Raw genomic sequence first — 23,130 nt, forward strand, 5'->3', positions numbered from 1 at the left:
ACTGGTGAACCAGTGTTTTATTTGTTTACTTATGTTTGCAAGATAAAACACTTTATGGTGAAGAAAGTGGAACACATGGATTATTTCACTCCTCATTCATTCTCTGTTGCTTATTATATTTGAAAGAAAATAAATGGCAATTTTCAATGTCAATTCAATGTGTACTGATTTTTCTTGCTTCCCCATTCACAAACTTAGCAGCGCAGCTGAAAGGAGAATTATTTACAGTGCTCAAACTTGCAGTCATTCTAACGAAGAGAGATTGCCTTCACACTTGCACATGATGCTTCAGCCCATTGTGTCATTTCTTGTTCAGTGACTAAAGATACAGATGCTTGCAGACAACAGCAAGAAATATTTAACAAGCATCAGTTTTACATTTTTTTTTTTTTTTTTTTTGGTTAAAAGAATAGGAGACATTGCACGTCAACTTGGACATGAAATGAGAAACAGCAGATTATTGATGTATTTCATCAAGTACAACCAGTTTCAAACCTCAAGCTTGATTATGGTGAAAAAAACTTTGAATTACCTCCACTTATTTGTGTTACTTAGCAGAAGATGCTATTCAAAAGACACACAACTTTGACTGAAATGCTTTACTAGAATTAATGGAGAAGTTTTACAACATATGCCTGCAATACTGCTGGCTCAAAGCCAGTGCTGAGTTGCTGGCTTTTTCAAACACTTAGTACAGCTGCAGATGTTTTAGAAGCAGAAATGAGTGTCAGTGATCTGCTGACAGAATGCAAGAGATTTTGTTGCTTTGCAAAGTCAAGGGATGTATGAAGATCTGCAAACTTTAATCAGAATTTTGATTTCCATTGAATTCTTATCTGTAGCTTCATAAATTACTTGATCAAAAGTCCATTAAAGTCAACAGGAAACTTTTAATTGCTTAAATAGCTTTTTTTTTTTTTTTTTTTTTTTTTTTCCCAGTCCTAAGGTGTACAACACTCAGAGATGCTGGAAGATTTCTGTGACCAGATTTTGTTAAATAGGGCTATAAATAGTTCTCATTTCCAGGATTACCTGGGAGACAGAAATATAACTTCTTTTCAATTTATCTAGAAATTATGTAACTGAATTTCTTTCTCCATGTGAGATACCCCAATCTGATCCAAAGTGCTTTGAAGTCAGCTTCCAAATAATCTTATTGCTTCTGTCTGTTCAGGAAACACCCTAAATATTAAAAAGGACATATATTCAGCCATCCCCATCCTACTTTTCCTAGCTTTATAATATGAAGTCAGCTTGAAATCATCTTCTGCTGTCTCTGTTAGTGTATCACTGAGGAACTGTACAGCCTAGACTGCCACAGAATTTCCAGGTTGTCTTCAGCTTTGAATTGAGTCAGTCAGTTGACAGGTCACTAATGTTAAACAGGAACAAATGCTGCACATCTCTGTTATTCTCATAGGTTGGGTCTTTTTTGGGGAGCAAAAGGCTGGTGGAGAGGGACCCATCAAGGCACTGTGTCCCCTGTCCCAGAGGAAGCCAGGACATCTGGGAGGTGTCACACAGGCAGCTTTCACACCCATGTACAACTAGGACATGGCTGAGGAACACATGGTAATGGGGGCTCTCTGGAGTGTCATCTTTGAAACATCCTGATCTCACATCTAGCAGGCACTAGCTCAAACCTTTCACCTCCGAGCAGATGACTGCAAGAAGTGCTCAAAGGAAAAATAGGAGTAGAGTGCTTTCAGGAGGTGTCATTAATGAGAACAAACATGTTGATACCATCTGTGCTAGTCTAATTCTGCCTAGTGTGATTTCCACCACAGATGTGCAAGAGGGCAAAGTGACCTAGAGGAAGTCCTTAGGGAACAGGCTGGAAAAATGATTAATGGTGGAATTTTTTGAAAGGCCTTTCAAGGGGTTACTCTTAGTGGGAACTGGAGGTCTGCCACCCCTGAGGAATGTTTTAAATACCACACTAAACTGTGAGTTTGTCTTTGTGGAGTTATGTGAATATATGAAAAGAAGTATTTTGCCCCTGGAATTATCACTTCTCACATGGACATAAATTCAGACAAGAACTCATGCAGATTTTTACTACTCGTGTTCTTATCCCCATAGAAAAACCCAGTCATAACTAGGGACCTGCTCAGGGTCGTGAGATCTGAGTTCACTGAAAATCCTAAGAGGACCATGCCTTATCTTGGGTATATTTCTCTGTATGTATGCTGGAGAAATGCCAGCTGGCACTGCTTGTCTGCACAATCTTGCTCCTTGTCTATTACCACTGTTCTCAGCAACTATGTCTCCCTCAAGTTCCAATCTACCTTTCTTTTTTCCCATGAAAGAGCTCACAGAAGGTAATGAGACGGTCTTTGACTCAAATAGAAAATCTTTGCCTATAGATTAAGTTCAGGTAGAGAACAATTGATTTCAACCCCCCTCCCCCATTTCCTTCCTTCCTTCCTTCCTTCCTTCCTTCCTTCCTTCCTTCCTTCCTTCCTTCCTTCCTTCCTTCCTTCCTTCCTTCCTTCCTTCCTTCCTTCCTTCCTTCCTTCCTTCCTTCCTTCCTTCCTTCCTTCCTTCCTTCCTTCCTTCCTTCCTTCCTTCCTTCCTTCCTTCCTTCCTTCCTTCCTTCCTTCCTTCCTTCCTTCCTTCCTTTCTTTTTCTTTCTTTCTTTTTCTTTCTTTCTTTCTTTCTTTCTTTCTTTCTTTCTTTCTTTCTTTCTTTCTTTCTTTCTTTCTTTCTTTCTTTCTTTCTTTCTTTCTTTCTTTCTTTCTTTCTTTCTTTCTTTCTTTCTTTCTTTCTTTCTTTCTTTCTTTCTTTCTTTCTTTCTTCTTTCTTTCTTTCTTTCTTTCTTTCTTTCTTTCTTTCTTTCTTTCTTTCTTTCTTTCTTTCTTTCTTTCTTTCTTTCTTTCTTTCTTTCTTTCTTTCTTTCTTTGTTTCTCTTCCTCCCTTCCTCCCTTCCTCCCTAAAATATATATATAAATGGTATGTTACATAGTCTGCCTATCTGGATTTCTGTGATAGGGCCACCACATTTTTGATCTATTTCCAATACGTGTAATTGTTGGCAGTCTAACCAAAATACTGGGAGTTGTATTTGACTAATACAAGTATTCTTCCATTGAGTAATACACAACTTGATACATTTAATACACCTTAAACAGTTGTTCAAAAATGTAGAAATAAAGGTGGACAAGGATGTTAAATACAGAATGAACAAACAAACAAACTAAACAACAACAAAAAAAGAAGATTCATTCTGGTGTTTGGATTAAATAAATACCTGGTGATATCAGAACTGCAGATGAAAACAAGGCAATCTCCTCCTCAGTGAGCTGTAAGGAACATAAATTCTTTGCAAAGTCAAATGCTTCATTCACCAGATCATCAGAACCTACAGACCACAAAGGACAACATCAAGTTAGAAATTCATTAGCTTATATTTTTCCTTTTCATGTTTAAAAAAAAAAAAACACAACACAAATATCCCTACTTCTAAAACAACTACCTTTCATCAGCTATTAAAATTCTACTTGCTCTGAAAATCAGCTACTTCATGTATCACTTAATCACCCAAAGAAGGACAAAAATTATCAAGAATTAGGGGTATGACTTAGATGAACAGCTTACAAAGATCTTAAAAGGCGTTTTCTATTCCCAGCATGGAAAGAAATTTTATTTCTAATCAGACATAAAAACTAATGGGGGTGAATGACCAGTCCTAAATAACTTTCACTCATATCGTTTATAAATTAACAGTACAAAAATTTTTGAAAATTTGTGAAAACATCATAAGGACTAAAATACTTCAAACAGTGCAATTAACACACACATAAATGTTTATTCATGCAAGAAAGTGTTATATGTATTCATATGCAAGAAAAAATTATACCTATACAGTAATTTTTTTTTTGATATAAATTTTTGATATACATTACTCTCCTTGAATGTGGTTCTGTTTGTGTCATTTTAAATTTGCTAATAATGTATCACTCTCATTGACTGACAAAGGACACAAATTTAGCTATTAATGTTTTAGGTAGCCTTTAATATTATGTCAAGAAATGAAGCAATTGCTTTCACATATGAATCTAAGTAAGCTTAGATGTTTTCAGCAATACAGTATTTTAGACAAGTCCCTTTGTATATTTTATTGTGGTTCATCATTTTAGTCCCCTCCTTGGTGTAATAAAGTGGCCTTCTGCAGGACACAATTAGTGGGAGTGATTTGATATGTCAAGCGTAACTGACCTGTGATGTTAAACCATGTAGCTTTCACCATGAACTCATGCTTTATCAAAGCTTTAGATGGCAGAGTATGTCTGATGTCTCTGTCTGATAAAACCCTCATAGTGCTCCTTTCCTTTAGAGAAAAACACCCACTGCTGCTGGCAGCTAGTGTCACATTTTCAGTTCAACTGTAGAGATTTGGACATTTGACGTTCAACGTTACTAAGGTTTTCAATGTGTGTCAGTACTTTCAGAAAGATAAAATCTGCTGTTATTTAGCTCTATGTAATTGGTTGAAAAGAAGATCAACATACCCAAGGCTTTAAACATTTGCATCCCTCCATACTTTCCTTCAAACAAAACAGTATTGTTGAGTGGGTTGAAGGCACGGCACATTCTCACCAAAACAACTTCCAAGCAGCCTATAGGACACAAGAAGGAAGAAAAGTACCACACATTACTGCAAAACATCAGAATACAGGAAATTTCAAGAAAATATTTAGGAAGATATCAATCATTAGAAACATCAACAGGCACAGAAAATCTTTGGAGCCACCTAGATGATCTCTCTCTGAATATGGGAAATAATAGTTCTGTCTGATTTGATTATAGAAGATGGGTAATTTTGGGGCCAGCCTCACCATATTTTCTTTAGGCTTATTTTCTTCTTGCAGCAAATTGGTAACATAGGCTTAATCTGAATTTAGACCTGGAAAAATGAATGGAATAATAATTTTAAGCACCCTCTAACTAAATCCAAATTTCCTGTAAGAGAAACTCTGAATTTGAGAATTCTTTTACAAACATGTTTTAGATTAAAATGTCCAGATTTTCTAACTTCTGCTTGGCATTAACAGCAAAACAGAAAATAAAACCTGATGTGTTTATACATGCTGAAGCTAAACAGAGTTGTCTAACTGTATAGTCAAGCGCAACTATATCTTTTGCTTAAGGTACAATTGCATTGCTAGTTTTGTCCATCAAATGAAAGAAATGACATGGGATGCACTGTCATTTGAAAATGTTTCAAAGTTAGTGTGAACTTAAAAAAATAAAATAAAAATGTTGTTATATATCTCTCTTTTTCCAGGGACCTGCTCTGCTTCCCTTCCCTTTTGCACTTCTGCCCACCACCTTGGCCAAGTCCCACACTGGCCACAGACAGCACTAACCACATTGACTTTCAGATGAAGTGAACAGCTTTCTGTTGAAAAAGGAAACACTTCTTATGCTTTAACGAGCTGTCTCGTACCTCACTTTGTCACACCATTTTGTCCTCCTGAGTTTAGCGTTGTTGTTGTATAGTCAGAACAAAACTTGTAATGATTCTTAAGGAGAACAGAAATTACCACGTCCCATCTCAGGGAAGGGAACTGTCCCTTTCCTTCTACCTTGCCCTTATGTACACACATGCACACCCAGACATGCACAGAGAGCATGGACAGAGCATGACACCATAATCCACTCTCATTTAGTTCCAAACCAACTGGTGCCAGCAGGGATTTACCCTCCTGCACACTGGCTGGAGGGTATCTCTGTAGTCTCATTAAAAAGATTAGAGGCATTCACTAATGACAAGTGGAAATTTTATGGGGTGGCAGATGACTGACTCGACCAGCTCAATTCACAGGATCCTTCCACTATATGTCAGGTTGGAGACTGCAGTTGCTGCAATGACAATGTGTGTGTGTGTATTTAATAACCACAACTGACTGTAGAGGGAAGGGGATCAGAAGACAATAACATGATCAGTGGAGAAAACTACAGAAGGGTTAATGCAGCTAATGAAATAGACTGAAAAGTAAGGTTCCGTCAAAATTAAAATGACCTACGGAACAAGACAGCAGAGTACGTTTCTAATGTACTGGGAGTTAAACCAGTCTCAAGCCTTTGGTATTTACCCACCTGACTTAAGGAGAAGAATTTGGTCATTCTGGCAGAGCTCCATGAAGCCTGTTATCCGCTTTGCAAACTCCACAACGTACTGGATAGCATGTGTGATCTGAATGGCACACTGTTGCCACAGAGCTTCTCTGGTCTTCCAGGAAAACACACATGGAAAAGCAAACCAATAAGTAACGGGCTTCGTCAGTGCATAGAGGACTTCTAGTGGCCTTGCAAGAAAGTCGTAAGACTGCCCCCCCAGTCAGAGCTAGTGGCATCTCTGCCTTTCAAGGTGCCTAACACTTTCTATTAGAATGTTGTTTTCACAAGTTGGTTGCCCAAGTAGTCTGAAATCTCTCTTTGCTTCTTCAGAGGGGGATAATGCATTGGCCAATATTAAAATATGATTTTAATGTTGAATTTTGTGCAGGAGAGACAGTCGGTGGCACCAACAATGTAAATAACCCAGGATATTCCAAGGGAGGAAGTGGTGCAGTGCTATTCAGTCATCTGACAGAATATTTTTACTAGTTTGAAACTTAAAAAAATAAATCATTATAGTATCATTGCAATCTGAATACTGACTACCTGAGATTTTTGTCTCCTTGAAAACTACTTTCCTTGTGCATGCAAGTTGTGCAATTGCAAACCAATGTCCTTGGGTTGCATACAATAACTGTGCAAGTTAGTGTGTTTTTATTCCTGTTATTTCTTCTTAGCCCCATGGCTTTCCTAGAACAAGAAGGAGTCTCTTTGGATTCTTGCATGATCAGTTAATCTGCCAATTGATATCTCATTGCAGAAACATTCTTAGTAATACAGGCACAAGAGGCACAAGGAGCATGGCTTGACCTGTTGACTGGGCTATATCTGAAGAGGTACCAGTAAGAAATATTCTGAACATGATCTGAGAATCACAAAGGCAGAAAAAAAATCCCAACAAACATGTAATGAGACCATTTTTCCAGCCACTTTTGAACAACTTCACTTTAAAGAGTGTTTTCAATTCATCATCGTTTGTTATCTGTAAGTGACAGATATTTACTTTGCTCACAGTGAAAATATTTATTATTCAGATAAAAAAGGGCTGTGCTTCTAACAACTTTCAAAATGATAAGGAAACAAGTTAGGTTGTCTTATTTTCTGAAAACTCTTAAAATAGAGAGGGTCCAATCCTGATCACATGATGATCAACTGAATTTCTGCATAATGATTAAATACATTGTAACAAACACTGGATAGAAATCTGGATTCTGTGACCATGTCTGAGCTTTAACTTAAAAATTATCCCAACCTGCTAGTAAGCTACTCCTTCTATTTATGAAATGTCACTCTACTTTTAGTGACCAGGCTCCTGAAAGATATTTAAAAGCCTATTTTCACCTGTATGAACTCATCAGCTTTCCTTGCCAAATATGTTACAATAACAATTATATTAACATTGTTATATTAACAATTTCAGTTCACAGGGAACAGAAGAAAAAGCATATTACAGGGTTGTACCTTGCTCTGATAAACTTTAATTTCTTCATATGTGTGGGTCTGCCATGCTAGCTGGTGTAGTTCCTCCATTGTGTATTGGCATGTCTCCAAATGAGATTTAATGATATTCTGTGCAATTCGATCTGAGGGGAATAAAAAATAGCTCATATGAAACATTCTGGTGAACAGTGAATTGCAATAGCAAAATGTTGAAAATATTAAGGTTTTTGGAAAATGCAGATTTTCAAAAAAATAAAAATAAAAGTCTTTTCTTTCCAGTGATACTTTTATCTCACTCTCTTTAAAAATATTTCTGAAGACGTCTTCTGTGAAATATTTCAGTATTCAATCCAAAACCAAAGGATGCTTCATAAATTAAGAATGCTTTTGGATGTATATATGGAAATAACAATGGATCTTATGAAATTATTTTAATTCTTTCTTTCTGTAAGTTATGATGATGATGATGATGATGACAATTATTATTATTATTAATGTGTTCAAATAAATGTTTGGAGACTCTGGTTTGCTGATCATTTCTGTTTACCCAAAGCCTGCACATCTGCCCGCACCTGGCTACTCAGTCCTGACATAGGCATTTGCATTAGTTGGGGATTACTTACATCAGAGAAACAGGAAAATTGTCTCATTTTTCTCCAGTTAGGTTTTAGCTGAATTGATTTGTGAATTAGCACAATGGACATGACCATGGAGACTGGTGCTAGCAAGGTGTGAAAGCTACAATGAGCAGCCTGAGTTTTAGGAGGAGAGAGGCTGGGGAATAGCTCTCACACTGTAACAGCACATGATTAAGTTACATTAAAGTTATTCTGAAATCACAGCTTTAGACATTACTGCATAGCATGGAGTGCAGGATGCAAGGGGGAAGCATTCATTGCTGACCTGAGAAACCCATAAAATTAACAGTAAACTTCTCAAGGAAGCATTTGAAAGCCACTTGAATGGATTAAAAATATTCCCCTCTCCCCCCCAAAAAAAAATAAAAAATCCAACATGAATTCATTAGCACTGGAAGTTGAAATGTCTTGATAAAGCATGCTCTCGAAACGTGATGATTTCTTATCTTGCACCTTTGAGACCTATATAGCTAACAGCTCAGTGCCTTATCCTGAAGACATTGTTTAAGCTAAATGCCATTTAAGCAAAGTAAAAGGTGGGAGAAAAAAAAACAACCCTGATCTGAAATACTCATTTCAAAGCCTGTACTTATCAGAAAACATGGGAAATAAAAAGAACTAGGAATGTCATCATTTACTCATCCACATCCTCAACACTTTCTTACAGTGGGTGGATCTGTTGTTTTGGAGTCCCAAAATAAGACTGTTGCTTTGGCCAAATGTTATCTGAATTTAAAAACACCAGTAATAAGGAAAGCTGAAAAATGATTGTAAACATATATATGCTGTCTGCAATCACTACTATAGGAGTATGAATTAAAGGAGATTTTTCTTCATTACTGTCACAGTTAATAAGCTGAGAGTTAATGGAAGGGTGCTGAAGAAAACACAAAAGAGTTACAAGTTTTTGTACAAAAAGAAAGCATTTTCTCTATTGAATATTTATGGGTATAATTTAACAGATAATGCTGCCTCTAGGTTTCCTGGTGGAAGAACTGACTAGTGTAAAGATAACTAAAAGTGTATATCAGTAAGTACAGGAATCTCATTCTTCCATGGAAGCATACAAGTCTTACCCCACGGTAGTAAGTCAATGTTGTATTTTGTAGTAAAAACCTTACAGATAAACGGACATGTCAGAATAAATTGAACAATAATTAAATTAATTAATTAAATTGAACAATAAGCTGGCAAATGTTGAGCCGATTTTCAAGAAGGGTCAGAAAGAAGACCCTAGCAATTACAGGCCTGTCAGTCTCACGTCAGTGCCTGGTAAAATCATGGAGAAGATGGTTCTCAAACTTATTGAGGCGCACCTGGGGGACAAAGCAGTCATTGGTCCCAGCCAGCATGGGTTTGTGAAGGGTAGGTCCTGCCTAACTAACCTGATTTCCTTTTATGATAAGATCACCCGTATGGTGGACCAAGGGAAACCAGCGGATGTGATTTTTTTGGACTTCAGCAAGGCTTTTGACACGGTTTCCCATAGGATCCTACTGGACAAAATGTCCACCATACAGCTAAATAAAAACATCATACGATGGGTGAGCAATTGGCTAACGGGCAGGGCCCAAAGGGTTATGGTAAATGGGGCTGCGTCAGGCTGGCGGGCGGTCACCAGTGGGGTCCCTCAAGGCTCCATTTTAGGGCCGGTACTTTTCAATATTTTTATAAACGATCTGGATGTAGGAATAGAAGGTATTTTGAGCAAGTTTGCTGATGACACCAAACTTGGAGGAGTTGTGGACTCTGTTGAGGGTGGAAAGGCCTTGCAGAGGGATCTGGATAGGTTGGAGAGCTGGGCGATCACCAACCGCATGAAGTTCAATAAGAGCAAGTGCCGGGTCCTGCACCTGGGATGGGGAAACCCTGGCTGCACGTACAGACTGGGCGATGAGACGCTGGAGAGCAGCCTAGAAGAGAGGGATCTGGGGGTCGTGGTAGACAGCAAGTTGAATATGAGCCAGCAGTGTGCCCTGGCAGCCAGGAGGGCCAACCATGTCCTGTGGTGCATCAAGCACGGCATCGCTAGTAGGTCAAGGGAGGTGATTGTCCCGCTCTAGTCTGCGCTGGTGCGGCCTCACCTCGAGTACTGTGTGCAGTTCTGGGCACCACAGTATAAAAAGGGCATGAAAATGTTGGAGAGTGTCCAGAGGAGGGCTACGAAGATGGTGAAAGGTCTGGAGGGGAAGACGTACGAGGAACGGCTGAGGGCACTGGGCCTGTTCAGCCTGGAGAAGAGGAGGCTGAGGGGAGACCTCATCGCAGTCTACAACTTCCTCGTAAGGGGGTGTCGAGAGGCAGGAGACCTTTTCTCCATTAACACCAGTGACAGGACCCGCGGGAACGGGGTTAAGCTGAGGCAGGGGAAATTTAGGCTTGACATCAGGAGGGGGTTCTTCACAGGGGGGGGGTTGCACACTGGAACAGGCTCCCCAGGGAAGTGGTCACTGCACCGAGCCTGTCTGAATTTAAGAAGAGATTGGACTGTGCACTTAGTCACATGGTCTGAACTTTTGGGTAGACCTGTGCGGTGTCAAGAGTTGGACTTGATGATCCTTAAGGGTCCCTTCCAACTCAGGATATTCTATGATTCTATGATTCTATAATTAAAAAAAAAATGTTTTATAAACACTATATTTCAGATTTTTACTCCTCATATTGTTCAATTTAATGTATATTTAAAAAAAAAAAATCAGCTTTCTGGAAAAATCATAAACTACAATAAGTATGACCGTAGCAGTTTAGCTCAAGGTATAAATTTTGTATCTTATGTTCCAGAAAGTTTTTAACCAGAAGGAACTGAAGTATGTTTAGAACATTTAAACCTTGTATCTAAAACACCAATTAAATAAATATAGTTTAAACTTGTATTACATATTCCCAATCTGAAAAGTGAAGAATTTTGCTGTCTATAACTACAGAGTGGTCTTTCTGTTTCTTGTGCTTTCTAGCTCATCTCCCCTAGCCTCAGCATTTGTTACACTAGGCTGGAACTATTCATGTTCTTGACAAAAGAAAATACTTGCAATATCAAATACTTTATATTACTGCATATCCAGATTTTGAATCAGATAAGGCTGGCCTGATTGTTGGCCTGATGTGAATCTGAAGATAAGATCCTTTCATTTCACTGACCTGGAAATGTATTTAATCATCAGTTCTATAACACTGCAAAGACTCTAAGCCCCAGTCTTTTTCCTACCATTTACATATTTAACTTAGGATCAAAGATCTGAGTAGCAATTCAAGTAGCAATTCCCTTCAAGGTTTTGTAGGGATGGCATCCTGTGTTTTAGTTCTATACATTTTTTCCTTATGTACTTACATTGAGCTGACAATAAAAAAACATTTAGATGTATGAAGGCCTAGGGCAATTGCAGCAAGCAGCAGTTCCAAATCCTGACATCCAAAGAGGAACCAGGTGCAAGAAAGATTTGAAACTCTTGGGCCGCAGGCTAGGCAAGGCTGAGTGCATGAAGGAAAGGGTATGCTGGGTCTCAGGGGAGGAGGGGGCTGCGTATTTTGTGTAAGCAGCAGAGGAGGCTGCTTGCTTACACTCGGTGCTGGAGTCCCTGGGAGGTGCTTTATGCAGATATAGCAGATACATGGGGTGTGCATTGCTGACATGGTTCAAAAAAACAAAAGAATTTTAAGCTTATCATGGCTTCTCAGAGGGTTCAGCAACAGAAGATGTAATGCAGGCAGAGCAAAGAATATTACTCTCAAAGGAATTTCAAAGAGCATACACTTCCCCCCCCCCCCCCCCCCCGCCCCCCCTATTTTTTTTCCCTATGCCATTTTCAGATCTGAGTTCTTTTCACTTATGTAAATCAGCACATATCTCTGCACATCCCATGCAGAAATAAGACCTTAAATCCTTGGGAATAATGTAATGACATCTAATGAAAACCTGTCCTGATGTATGGCATGGGTACTGTGCAAAATCCAAAACATGACACATTACTGGGAGGAGACCTAGCAGCTCTTGAGTATTGTTGGCAACTGAGTTCATTCAAATAATGGAACAGTGAGGAAGGAAAGCAGCTTTCTACAGAGAGCTGTTGCCTTAATGCAGAGGCCATGGTCTCAGCCCCATGGAGGTACCCTTTTGGGGGAATACTCAACAGATATGTCCCTCCTGTTCTCCAGACTAGAAGTTTCTACCACAGTTTCTCCACACAACAGGTCTTGACTTAAGTCAATTTTATTATTTTCATTTTCATTTCATTTTCTTGTCTGCCATCTTAAGGCAGAGTTTCCAAGGGTTCCCTCACACCAGGAAGCTGCACAGACACAACTATAACTAAAAACCCTTTTTGGTTGGGTTGCAAGAACTATGAAAGACAGCACAATTCTTGTGACCTCAATATGAACTATATTCCCCTTTAAAATGTTCTCAGTCTCCGTTTTACATAGATTACATCAGGTTTGCAACATTTGCTTTATGACAAGACAAGCAAAAGAGATGATGCTGATTCTTTATATGTGAGAATCAAAGTTTGAAGCATTTTCTTTTGCAAGGAACACCTGCAAGTGTTGAGTGAAAATTAATGACTTCAGCCAAAAGCAATCACTAAGCCTGCATGAAAGTATACCATCAACATTAACAATAACAACAGTTGTAAACTGCATTATTATTGAAGCTTATTGCCATAATATGTAAACACAGATGTACACTAGGTGTTTCATTATTCCCCTTTTGTATGCATACTGGGTTTATTATATTAGGGTTCTATCTCCTCTCATGCAACATGATCACTTGATACTGAATGACATCCTTTAGGGATCTGAGAGCCACAGCATATCCTGGCAGACTGACTCTGGCTGGGAAACATGGACCACAGAAAATGTATTTCCCAGCATATATTGGAAGCATTTCCATTTTATTTTCCATTTATTTTAGTTATGCATTTGAAGAATTTTTAGTATTGTTATTCTGACTTTTTTTTTTTTTTTCATAGAAAACTATCTATTTTTGTGCAAATACTGTGTTTCATTACAAAAAGTCTCCAGTAAGAAGTATTTGCTTCCAGACTTGTAAGCTAGAAACAACATAGTCTATCAAGTAAATAGTTATTAGTTGTAACCAATATGAGGTCTTGAAAAATCAGAAATATTCAGGCAAGATATATCTTGGAATGATCAGTTATATCTCATTTCTGTCCAATATATGCCTGACTAGTTTTCTATAAATACCCACTATATTAGCTGTTAAGTCTCATTCATTCTTTTTCATTCTGAAAAAAATAGACATTTTTGGTTCATCGTGACTCTGAATTTCAAAAGATTTAATATCAAATCACACCAGAGCAGTCTGTGTGGTAAACATCTATATTAAACTAAATTAAATAAAATAATAATAATAATAATAATAATAATAATAATAATAATAATAATAATAATAATAATAATAATAATAATTATTATTATTATTAAAAAATTACAAATGGTATCTTAACAAGACCTTTAAAGAAAGCTGATTTTATAGATTCATCATCTGGATTATAGAAATGCCTGCCAGCAGGACTGGTTTCTCAGAACAGATAAGAACAGGAGATTTAACATGTCCAGCTTTCACAGAAATCTCCAAAATAACTGGAGAGCCAAGAATTTAGTTTTAGCATACAGCTCAAACCTCCAGAGAGGAGATGTGTCCACCAGATCCCAACCATGCCCTGATAAAAGCACTGCAGAAGAGGGAAAACATGCTTGAGATGTTTCAAACATTCTCTAAAACCCATTGATTAATGAGAAAAATAGGAAAACTGTATTTTTCCCCAAACAGTCAAGTGGGCAGGGAATAATTTGCGCCAGCTCCAGAAGAATTGTGGAAGAGGCCAGGACAGGGTGAGCTGCAGGGCTGAGTAAGCTGTGGAGGTGCTCCCCTACGGCAATGCTGATGGGGCACTGAAAGGTGCTGGGCAGGCAGGAGGGTGGGTGGATGTGTAGATAACAGGCATTTACTGAGAGACAGGCCCATACCATGGAGAAGACATCAAAACTTTTGTTTAGATTCTCCTCATGTGACAAGATCTTGACAGCAGCAGCCTGTGCTTTTTAACAGCCCTGCTGCATGTCGTACCTCTATTACATGCCTCCGATGCCAAAGCTAGTTCCTGAAAGCCTTGCCAAAGATTATGGTAAGATAGATGGGGGAAAAAGTAACAGAAAATGAAACTTAAATCAGAAGAAGCAATTTAAGATAGAAAGACCAGGAAGAAATAACTTGAACAATGCTGTAATCCAGTATGTAGGAGAAATCAGCAGCATTCAGTGAGACACAGAAAGGATGGTGGACAATGAATTAATTGGGACTTTGCAATACAGCACTGTAAAATAAAGTAAAATATGTAGAAGAAGATGCTCAAAATAAGCTGAAAATCATACATCAGGAAGCTGAAAGATTATCTGTCAAAAAAGATTTGTTCTAATTCAGAAAAACAGTTGTGGATTTATTGAAAGAAATACTTTGTATATGCATGTAATTCTATGGTCTGTGAAATGTGACTGATCAGACAAGATTGCCTCAAAGCTTGTGACCTGATGAAGCAACAAAAACATGAAAGAAAGATGTATACATGTACTGTGAGTAAAACAAAGGCTGTACAATATGCAGAGGAGACTGGTGACAGAATAAAAATCTACAGAACATGCTCCTGGGTTGGCAGCTTGATGGAAGCAAATTAGCCTATTAAAGCCAATACCTGAAAGAGGTCATGTGCAAATATTGATGGGAACAGTTCTGGAGCATAATGATAGATCTAACTGGCACTAAAAGATTTATATTAAGCTATTAGGGAAAAGCAGCATCTCAGCAGTGAAATGTGGAATATAGGACATAGCCAAGATATGGAGGAAGAAGACCATGAGAGATCAATGTTGCTCTAGCAAAAGAAACAGCTTTTAAATTTGGTCTGGCCTACCTAAAACTACAGGGACAAGAAAAATGTTTGATTCTGGAAGACTGGCCTAGTGCAATAAGCTGCAGCACCATTAGTGCAGTAAATCCATCCTGGTTTCTTATGGATGTCTTATGGACGCATCACTTGCCCTTCTTCCTGTTTTCAGCTGGGTAAGAGGCCTCAAGTGTGTACATGGTGCCTGTCTACACAGGCTGACTGGCCAGCAGGCCAACACCTTCTGGGGTGGACACAGGCCTGACCATGGCTTTTCTCCTTCCCTGAGAAGGTCTGTCTTTGTCAACAGCTGAGTAATCTCTTTTGCAAAAATTTGTGGGAATGTAAATTTCTGAGACCACTGACTGCCTTTGCTGAGGATGAACAGGAGTTAAAGAAGTACTGGGTGTGAGAAAGTTAAAGAAGTATTGGGTGATACAAATACTTGACAGTTCCTTCCTTCCTTCCTTCCTTCCTTCCTTCCTTCCTTCCTTCCTTCCTTCCTTCCTTCCTTCCTTCCTTCCTTCCTTCCTTCCTTCCTTCCTTCCTTCCTTCCTTCCTTCCTTCCTTCCTTCCTTCCTTCCTTCCTTCCTTCCTCCCTTCCTCCCTTCCTTCCTTCCTTCCTCCCTTCCTCCCTTCCTCCCTTCCTCCCTTCCTCCCTTCCTCCCTTCCTTCCTTCCTTCCTTCCTTCCTTCCTTCCTTCCTTCCTTCCTTCCTTCCTTCCTTCCTTCCTTCCTTCCTTCCTTCCTTCCTTCCTTCCTTCCTTCCTTCCTTCCTTCCTTCCTTCCTTCCTTCCTTCCTTCCTTCCTTCCTTCCTTCCTCCCTCCCTCCCTCCCTCCCTCCCTCCCTCCCTCCCTCCCTCCCTTCCTTCCTTCCTGCCTTCCTTCCTTCCTTCCTTCCTTCCTTCCTTCCTTCCTTCCTTCCTTCCTTCCTTCCTTCCTTCCTTCCTTCCTTTTCCCTACCTCCCTCCTTTCTTTTTCTTCTGTCGTGGTTTAACCCGGCCGGCATCTAAACACCACGCAGCTGTTTGCCCACCCTCCCCCCTCCCTCTCTGGGACGGGGGAGAGAAATGGAAAGTGAAACCCGTCAGTTGAGACAAAGACAGTTTAATAAGACAGGAGAATAATAATAATAATAATAATAATAATAATAATAATAATAATAATAATAATAATAATAATAATAATAATAATAATAATAATAATAATAATAATACAATGATGATAATAGTACTACTATTAATAATATGTACAAACAAGTGATGCACAATGCAATTGCTCACCACCCGCTGACTGATGCCCCGAGCAGTCCGGTCCCCTCCCCTGGCTAGCCACCCCTATATATTGTTCAGCATGACGTCAGATGGTATGGAATACCCCTTTGGCTAGTTTGGGTCTGTCCTGGGTCTGTCCCCTCCCAGCTCTTACTGCACCCCCAGCCTGCCCGTTGGCAGGACAGAGCAAGAAGCTGAGACATCCTTGTCTTAGTATAAGCACTGCTCTGCAACAATTAAAACATCAGGGTGTTATCAGCACTCTTCTCATCCTAAGCCAAAACATAGCATTCTACCAGCTACTAGGAAGAAAATTAACTCTGTTCTAACTGAAACCAGGACATCTTCCTTCCTTTTCTTCCTTCCTTCCTACATTTCTTGTTTTAGGTTTCCGTAGACACCTCACAATAGGTACTCTCCAAAGGTTGTGACAGCTCAAGCATGAATTTCACCAGCGGGTTAGGAGCTGTTTAAATCTGAACTACATACAGAAAACTGAACATCGCAACCTAGATAATATAAATCAGCCTAGTGCAGACCTGCAGCGGTCTTTCATCAGCTGATGAGTCAGTCCTGTCTTTTTCAGACATTTCTTTCTAACATCTGGAGATATTCATCTGCAATGCCTAGGAAAAACTCCAGCTTGGAGTCAAGTTCAGTGCTGGTGGTTATAGGTCTAGTAACTCCAAACATTGCACGCAATATGCACCAGCTATGAATTTGGCCTGCTAAGTGGAAATTATCCACAGGATTCAGCAGTGTCTGTTTTCTACAGGCTCTTTAGTTCTTTCATTTGTCTGTCTTTTCTCATGAGAAATCCTAGGTTTTCTCAGCATTCCCTTCTTTTGCACTGGGAACTAAAGAACTTTGAAGTGTGCCTCCTAAAACACTGATAATCATCCTCAATTAAAATGAATAATGAATTTTTAATTTGCCACTTACCCTTAGGATCCGGTTGAATAGCTAAGAGCTCATCTCAGCTTATATCCTAAGTTGAGCTCTCACAGGGATCCACTTTGAATTAATGCTGCAATAACACCACAGCTTTGGCTGGCTGCTATAACCATGCGTATCAGTTCTTAAAACTATCAAAACTCCTGCTATACATTCTAAATAAAATCTCCATTATAATACTCAAAATAATGGCAGGGTAATACCAAATTAACATTTTTCTGTGTTCTAATTCAAGGGAACTATGACTGTAAATGTAAAAATTTGTGAACAGGTTTCATTACATAGATTGCTTCAAGAAATTCTGAAGAAATTCTATGGCAGTAGAGGCAGTGATTCAGGCAATAAAGAAAAGATATGTCCTGTAGTGGCTGTCCAACATGAATATTGCATCCTTCCATCTGTTTTTACAAATGGGCTGGCTGAAAATTCTTTTTTATTTTATTTTATTTTATTTTATTTTATTTTATTTTATTTTATTTTATTTTATTTTATTTTATTTTATTTTATTTTATTTTATTTTATTTTATTTTATTTTATTTTATTTTATTTTATTTATTTTATTTTATTTTATTTTTTAATATATTTTTAATAGAAAAATAGAAATGATTTTTCTGAAATGTGGTTCCAAAAAACAAATTCATGTTTTTGTCTGTCCCTGGTTTTCTCAATAGCATAATGCATAAAGGGAAAATAAATAAATAATAATAAAAAGCTAATCAGTTACAAGAAATGACAATACAATTGAATAAAGTCCTAATTCAAAGGAACTTAGAGGATGGACCCAGAATTCAGTTAAAACCTAGAGGATTTATAAATGCTTAAAGGTCTCCACTTAATAATTCTTTTGCTGGATCTCTGCCAATTTAGTCAAAAACGTATATTTTATACTAATTAGAAATCATTTTGCTGGCAGCAAAAGCACAAACCAAGGCAATGGCTAGAGATTACGGGACATGGGCTCTACAGGCACCATATAATTATCACAAAATCATTGAGATGAACTGTTTCCTAACTTCTTCAAACACAGATTACACAATTGTATTACAATTGAGACTGTTCCAAAGCAAGAATGTGGTTTCATTTATTACAATCAAGCAAATATTGTTAGAATGGACATTGTTCACTATGAAACCTAGAAATATGCATGGAACACTTGGAATATTAAAACTCTTAAACTACAGTTGTAAGGCTTTGACCTGTAAGTCTTCAAAAGATTGGGAGAGTTTAGGAATACATTTGAGCATTTTTCTCTCTGACACAGGTTTCTATTCATTTTTTTTTTTTTTTTTTTTTTTTAAAGATTTTATACTATTTAGGTGTAGAACTGCTTTAAAAAGCAATAACAAAGCATTCTACAGTAGTTCTATTTTCCCGTAGTGTGACATCTGCATTGTAGTGTCACTGTATAGAGTCAGAAATTGAAACAATTTAGTAGTCATAAACAATCCCAGTGATTTCACCTATTCTGATGCTCATTTGTCTGAATTTTAGTCTCATTGCACTTCAACTTTGCAATAAGTACACATGCTTGTTCCTCACTGTGTTTCAATCCAACATTTTCCTCAGATGTTTCCACTCCTGTACAAAAATAGTGGTGCTGCTCTTTGAAATGAACTATCAAAAATGAATGGACTAATGAAAGGTATAGGTCTCAACCGAGCTGGGAAAAACATCATAAACTACATAATATGCATTATTCATAAATATAAAAGGGATAGCAGTGAAATGCATGATATGATGAATGAAATCTACCACACAGAATGCATGTGGTGTACAAAAGTCAACTATGGCAACGGAAAATAACACTTTAGATGTTGCATGTGTACTGGGAAACAAAACAAAACAACAACAACAAAATAAAACAAAGTGTTCTGTGTTTCTCTTGTGGCTGGAGGTTAGAGAAGAATCAAACAATGCCGTATGCAATGAAAAAGAAATACATTACAGCCTCCACATTTAGCTCTTTGAAAAGCACAGGGTACGTATGCATATTGTCAGTACTGAACTGTCCAGAAAAATCATGCACGAATATCAGCATTGACACTGAGGTAAAGGGGTTGTCCGGATGAGCAGGTAAGCAACTTTTCACATTCAACACACATGACTTTTGGAGATAATATGATACTTCCATATACTACAGTGATTCCTAACTCTTCACTGTTTTGCCCCATTGATTCTCATCTGCAGTGCTGTCTTTGCTGCCTCAGAGGTTGTATGTGAGACACAACTTTGCAAGGCACCATACAGCACCATACATCACATGCCACATACCCTCCATGCATTGTTCCAGCCTTCTTCTTCTGAGGGTTTCTTAGAGAAAGCCAGTTACCATTTCTTCTGCTGACACTGTGACACAGTACAATATAATACAGTTCAGCAGGGAATCAGCTGAACAGATATTCCTATGACTGACAGCTATAGCACACCTCAGTACTTATTATACCGCTAGCTTTACGTTGATCTTTTTGTGTGATTTATAATATGATAATATTCACCGTACAGTGCTATTTCTGAAAAGATTATCATGATATATGGTAATATATGGGATGCATAATATGTTATTTTACATATTTTGACTGCTACAAATGGTTGCTTTCTAACTGCTTTTTGGATTCTCAATAGAATGAACACATTCTGTCAAGTTTGCTTATATAAGAAAATATATCTTTTGAGAAAAAGAGGAATTTTATGTACTTGTTTTAATGGATTAGAAATATTCCCACTTTAAATAAATATATTATCATGCTTTGGAATGTAAACTATAGATTAATTTGTTTTAAATAATGTTTAATATGTTTTTAATTCATTTGTGCAATGGTCTGAAAAGCAGGTCAAACAGAACCAAACATCACAAAATATTCCCTCTATTCTCAATCTCAGCTAAAGATATAATCGATTTTAGGAATTTAAATACTTAAAGCAGTGGTTTATGTTATTCAAATAGTCATAGCTGCAATTAAGATGGACCTCGTTCTCTTTGGTGCTGCAAACACAGTCAGTAGACATTTTTCATTTCTTGAAAATATGCATCATTTTCCAGAAATTATTTAACTATACGTAACCAGAAATCTTGAGTATTCCTACCAGCAACAATTATCCTCATAAAGGGCAATATTTAAAGTGGCATTTTCTGCAACATCTATAGTGCATGGTCTGTAATGTAATCAAACTCCATTTAGGAACACTGTCAGTGGACATTATTGGTAAAATTAATGTGGCTCTTTTAGTTGGCTAACATTTGACATATAAATTGAATTAATTGGAAGAGAATTTTTTCCTTCTCTGAAAGAGAAAAAGGATTTCACTTTCAGAAATATCAAAGCAAACAAACAAACGAACAAACAAACAAAAAAAACCCACAATCCAAAAATAACAAACAAAACACCCAAACCCTTTATAATTTACAGGAAAATTGTCTCTAGCATACAATTTTAGTCTATCTATTGCATTTTTAAATAGTTTTAGGTTAATTGCTTAATTGTATAAATTTGAACTTAGTATAGTTAAAAAAACACATTGCATTCTGCTTATTAAACTGCTGTAATTTGCATTAAATGCAGCTGAAAATGACTTCTATAACTGATATGAGACAGATCTGAAGTCCACTGCAGATACAGTGAGGCTCAGTGGATGTTCAGTGACTTGAAAGCCACAGGGTGAATTTTTGTTTTCTAAATCTACATCAAGAGTTATAACACAAACTCTGCTCTCTCTGTATCCTTAAGTCAGTAAGAGCTAAAATATGCATTTAGTAAAGTATAAGAACATAATCAGTTATTTATGAACATTTGGATCATTTAAACTACCAGTGTGAGAAATACATATTCAATACAGCCTTTATATAGATCTATAATTAGTCTGGTTTTGATCTGTAAATTGTCATTTGTAAATATGTAAATTTACAAATAAAGATTACTAATCTGGAAAAGATAAAACTAGGGAAAACTACAAACTTTCAAAAATATTTCAAAAATTCTGATAATTTTATGGCTATTTTGTTGGCCAAATTTATTCCTAAATGTTTAAAAATCAGAACCTGCAATTATATATACATATATATAGCTATTTTCATTTTAACATCAGCTCAGCTAGAATTTTTCTGCATCATAATACTTTAATTTATTCCTCCACCCTTCTGTCCATTTCAGATGAAGTGGAAATATTTCCTAGCTGAGCTAAGCTGTCAAATTAGTTTTGAATCTTGCCATTCCCCATTTTCTTCTTTAATGTACAAGAAGGGAAAAAGATTACTTAATTACCTTAAAAAATTAACAGAAAAGGGGGTTCTAAGCTTTATTACATTAACTGAAATGAGCACAACACTGAAATATTAATTTATTCTGATTGTTACCTTTAAATAGGTAATGATGGTTAGAAATAGTGCCCTAAGGGTATCTGCATGGAAATGCTCATGCTGCACATTCTTAACTGCTCACTAGATGGCAACATCGCTCTGCTGAAATACAGCTGTAAGGCTGTACACATCTGCACACATCTGCCCTGCAAAATTTGACTACCACCTTGGTAGAAGCGATATTAAAACATGGCTTAGAAAAAGAGGTGAAGAAATGTTATGCAGGACTACATTTACACAGCCTTTTTGTTTTACTATGTAGTGGTCCATGGGCTTGAAACGAAGCTACAAACAAAAGAGAACATCAACACAGCTGTTGTTAATGTCACCTTAGGTATGGGCTTTAATTTAGAGAGTTCATTGCATTTTGAATGACCTGATCCATACAATAACCTTTGAAATAACATCTAAGTGATAAATATACATTCTGTAGACAGTCCATTAATTTTTGATTTGGCACAGAGAGCTTGGAGGTACAGATAAGGGAGTTAAAGAATTAACAACAAAAGCAACAAGGAAGGAAGGGTGGAAGGGTGGAAGGGTGGAAGGGTGGAAGGGTGGAAGGAAGGAAGGAAGGTAGGGTGGAAGGAAAGGTGGAAGTGTGGAAGGGTGGAAGGCTGGAAGGGTGGAAGGAAGGGTGGAAGGGTGGAAGGAAGGGTGGAAGGAAGGGTGGAAGGAAGGGCGGAAGGGCGGAAGGGCGGAAGGGTGGAAGGGTGGAAGGGTGGAAGGGTGGAAGGAAGGGTGGAAGGAAGGGTGGAAGGAAGGGTGGAAGGAAGGGTGGAAGGAAGGGTAAAAGTAAGGGTGAAAGGAAGGGTGGAAGGAAGGGTGGAAGGAAGGGTGGAAGGAAGGAAGGAAGGGTGGAAGGAAGGAAGGGTGGAAGTGTGGAAGGGTGGAAGGAAGGAAGGAAGGAAGGAAGGAAGGGAGGGAGGGAGGGAGGGAGGAAGGAAGGAAGGAAGGAAGGAAGGAAGGAAGGAAGGAAGGAAGGAAGGAAGGAAGGAAGGAAGGAAGGAAGGGTGGAAGGAAGGAAGGGCGGAAGGGTGGAAGGGTGGAAGAGTGGAAGGGTGGAAGGGTGGAAGGAAGGGTGGAAGGAAGGGTGGAAGGGTAGAAGGGTGGAAGAGTGGACGGAAGGGTGGGAGGAAGGGTTGGAAGAAAGGGTGGGAGGAAGGGTGGGAGGAAGGGTGGAAGTGTGGAAGGAAGGGTGGAAGGGTGGGAGGGTGGAAGGGTGGAAGGGTGGAAGGGTGGAAGGAAGGAAGGAAGGGTGGAAGGAAGGGTGGAAGAAAGGTTGGAAGGAAGGAAGGGTGGAAGGAAGGGTGGAAGGAAGGAAGGGTGGAAGGAAGGGTGGAAGGGTGGAAGGGTGGAAAGAAGGGTGGAAGGGTGGAAGGGTGGAAGGAAGGAAGGAAGGGTGGAAGGAAGGAAGGAAGGAAGGGTGGAAGGAAGGAAGGAAGGGTG

At 38.3% G+C, this 23,130-nt stretch overlaps 1 protein-coding gene across 1 annotated transcript in view; it reads right to left on the reverse strand.

The window, feature by feature from the left end:
• RORB (RAR related orphan receptor B) overlaps nucleotides 1–23,130 on the reverse strand; it is a 165,705-nt gene that overhangs the window by 12,987 nt on the left and 129,588 nt on the right. The window contains exons 5-8 of the mRNA XM_068667236.1: nucleotides 7,585–7,706; nucleotides 6,103–6,235; nucleotides 4,512–4,619; nucleotides 3,251–3,361 (exon numbers count right to left, since the gene is read on the reverse strand). Coding sequence (XP_068523337.1) covers nucleotides 3,251–3,361; nucleotides 4,512–4,619; nucleotides 6,103–6,235; nucleotides 7,585–7,706 — 474 coding nt within the window. The remainder of the gene's footprint in view (nucleotides 1–3,250; nucleotides 3,362–4,511; nucleotides 4,620–6,102; nucleotides 6,236–7,584; nucleotides 7,707–23,130) is intronic.

The sequence above is a fragment of the Anas acuta genome, chromosome Z (assembly GCF_963932015.1).
Source record: "Anas acuta chromosome Z, bAnaAcu1.1, whole genome shotgun sequence".
Lineage (NCBI taxonomy): Eukaryota > Metazoa > Chordata > Aves > Anseriformes > Anatidae > Anas > Anas acuta.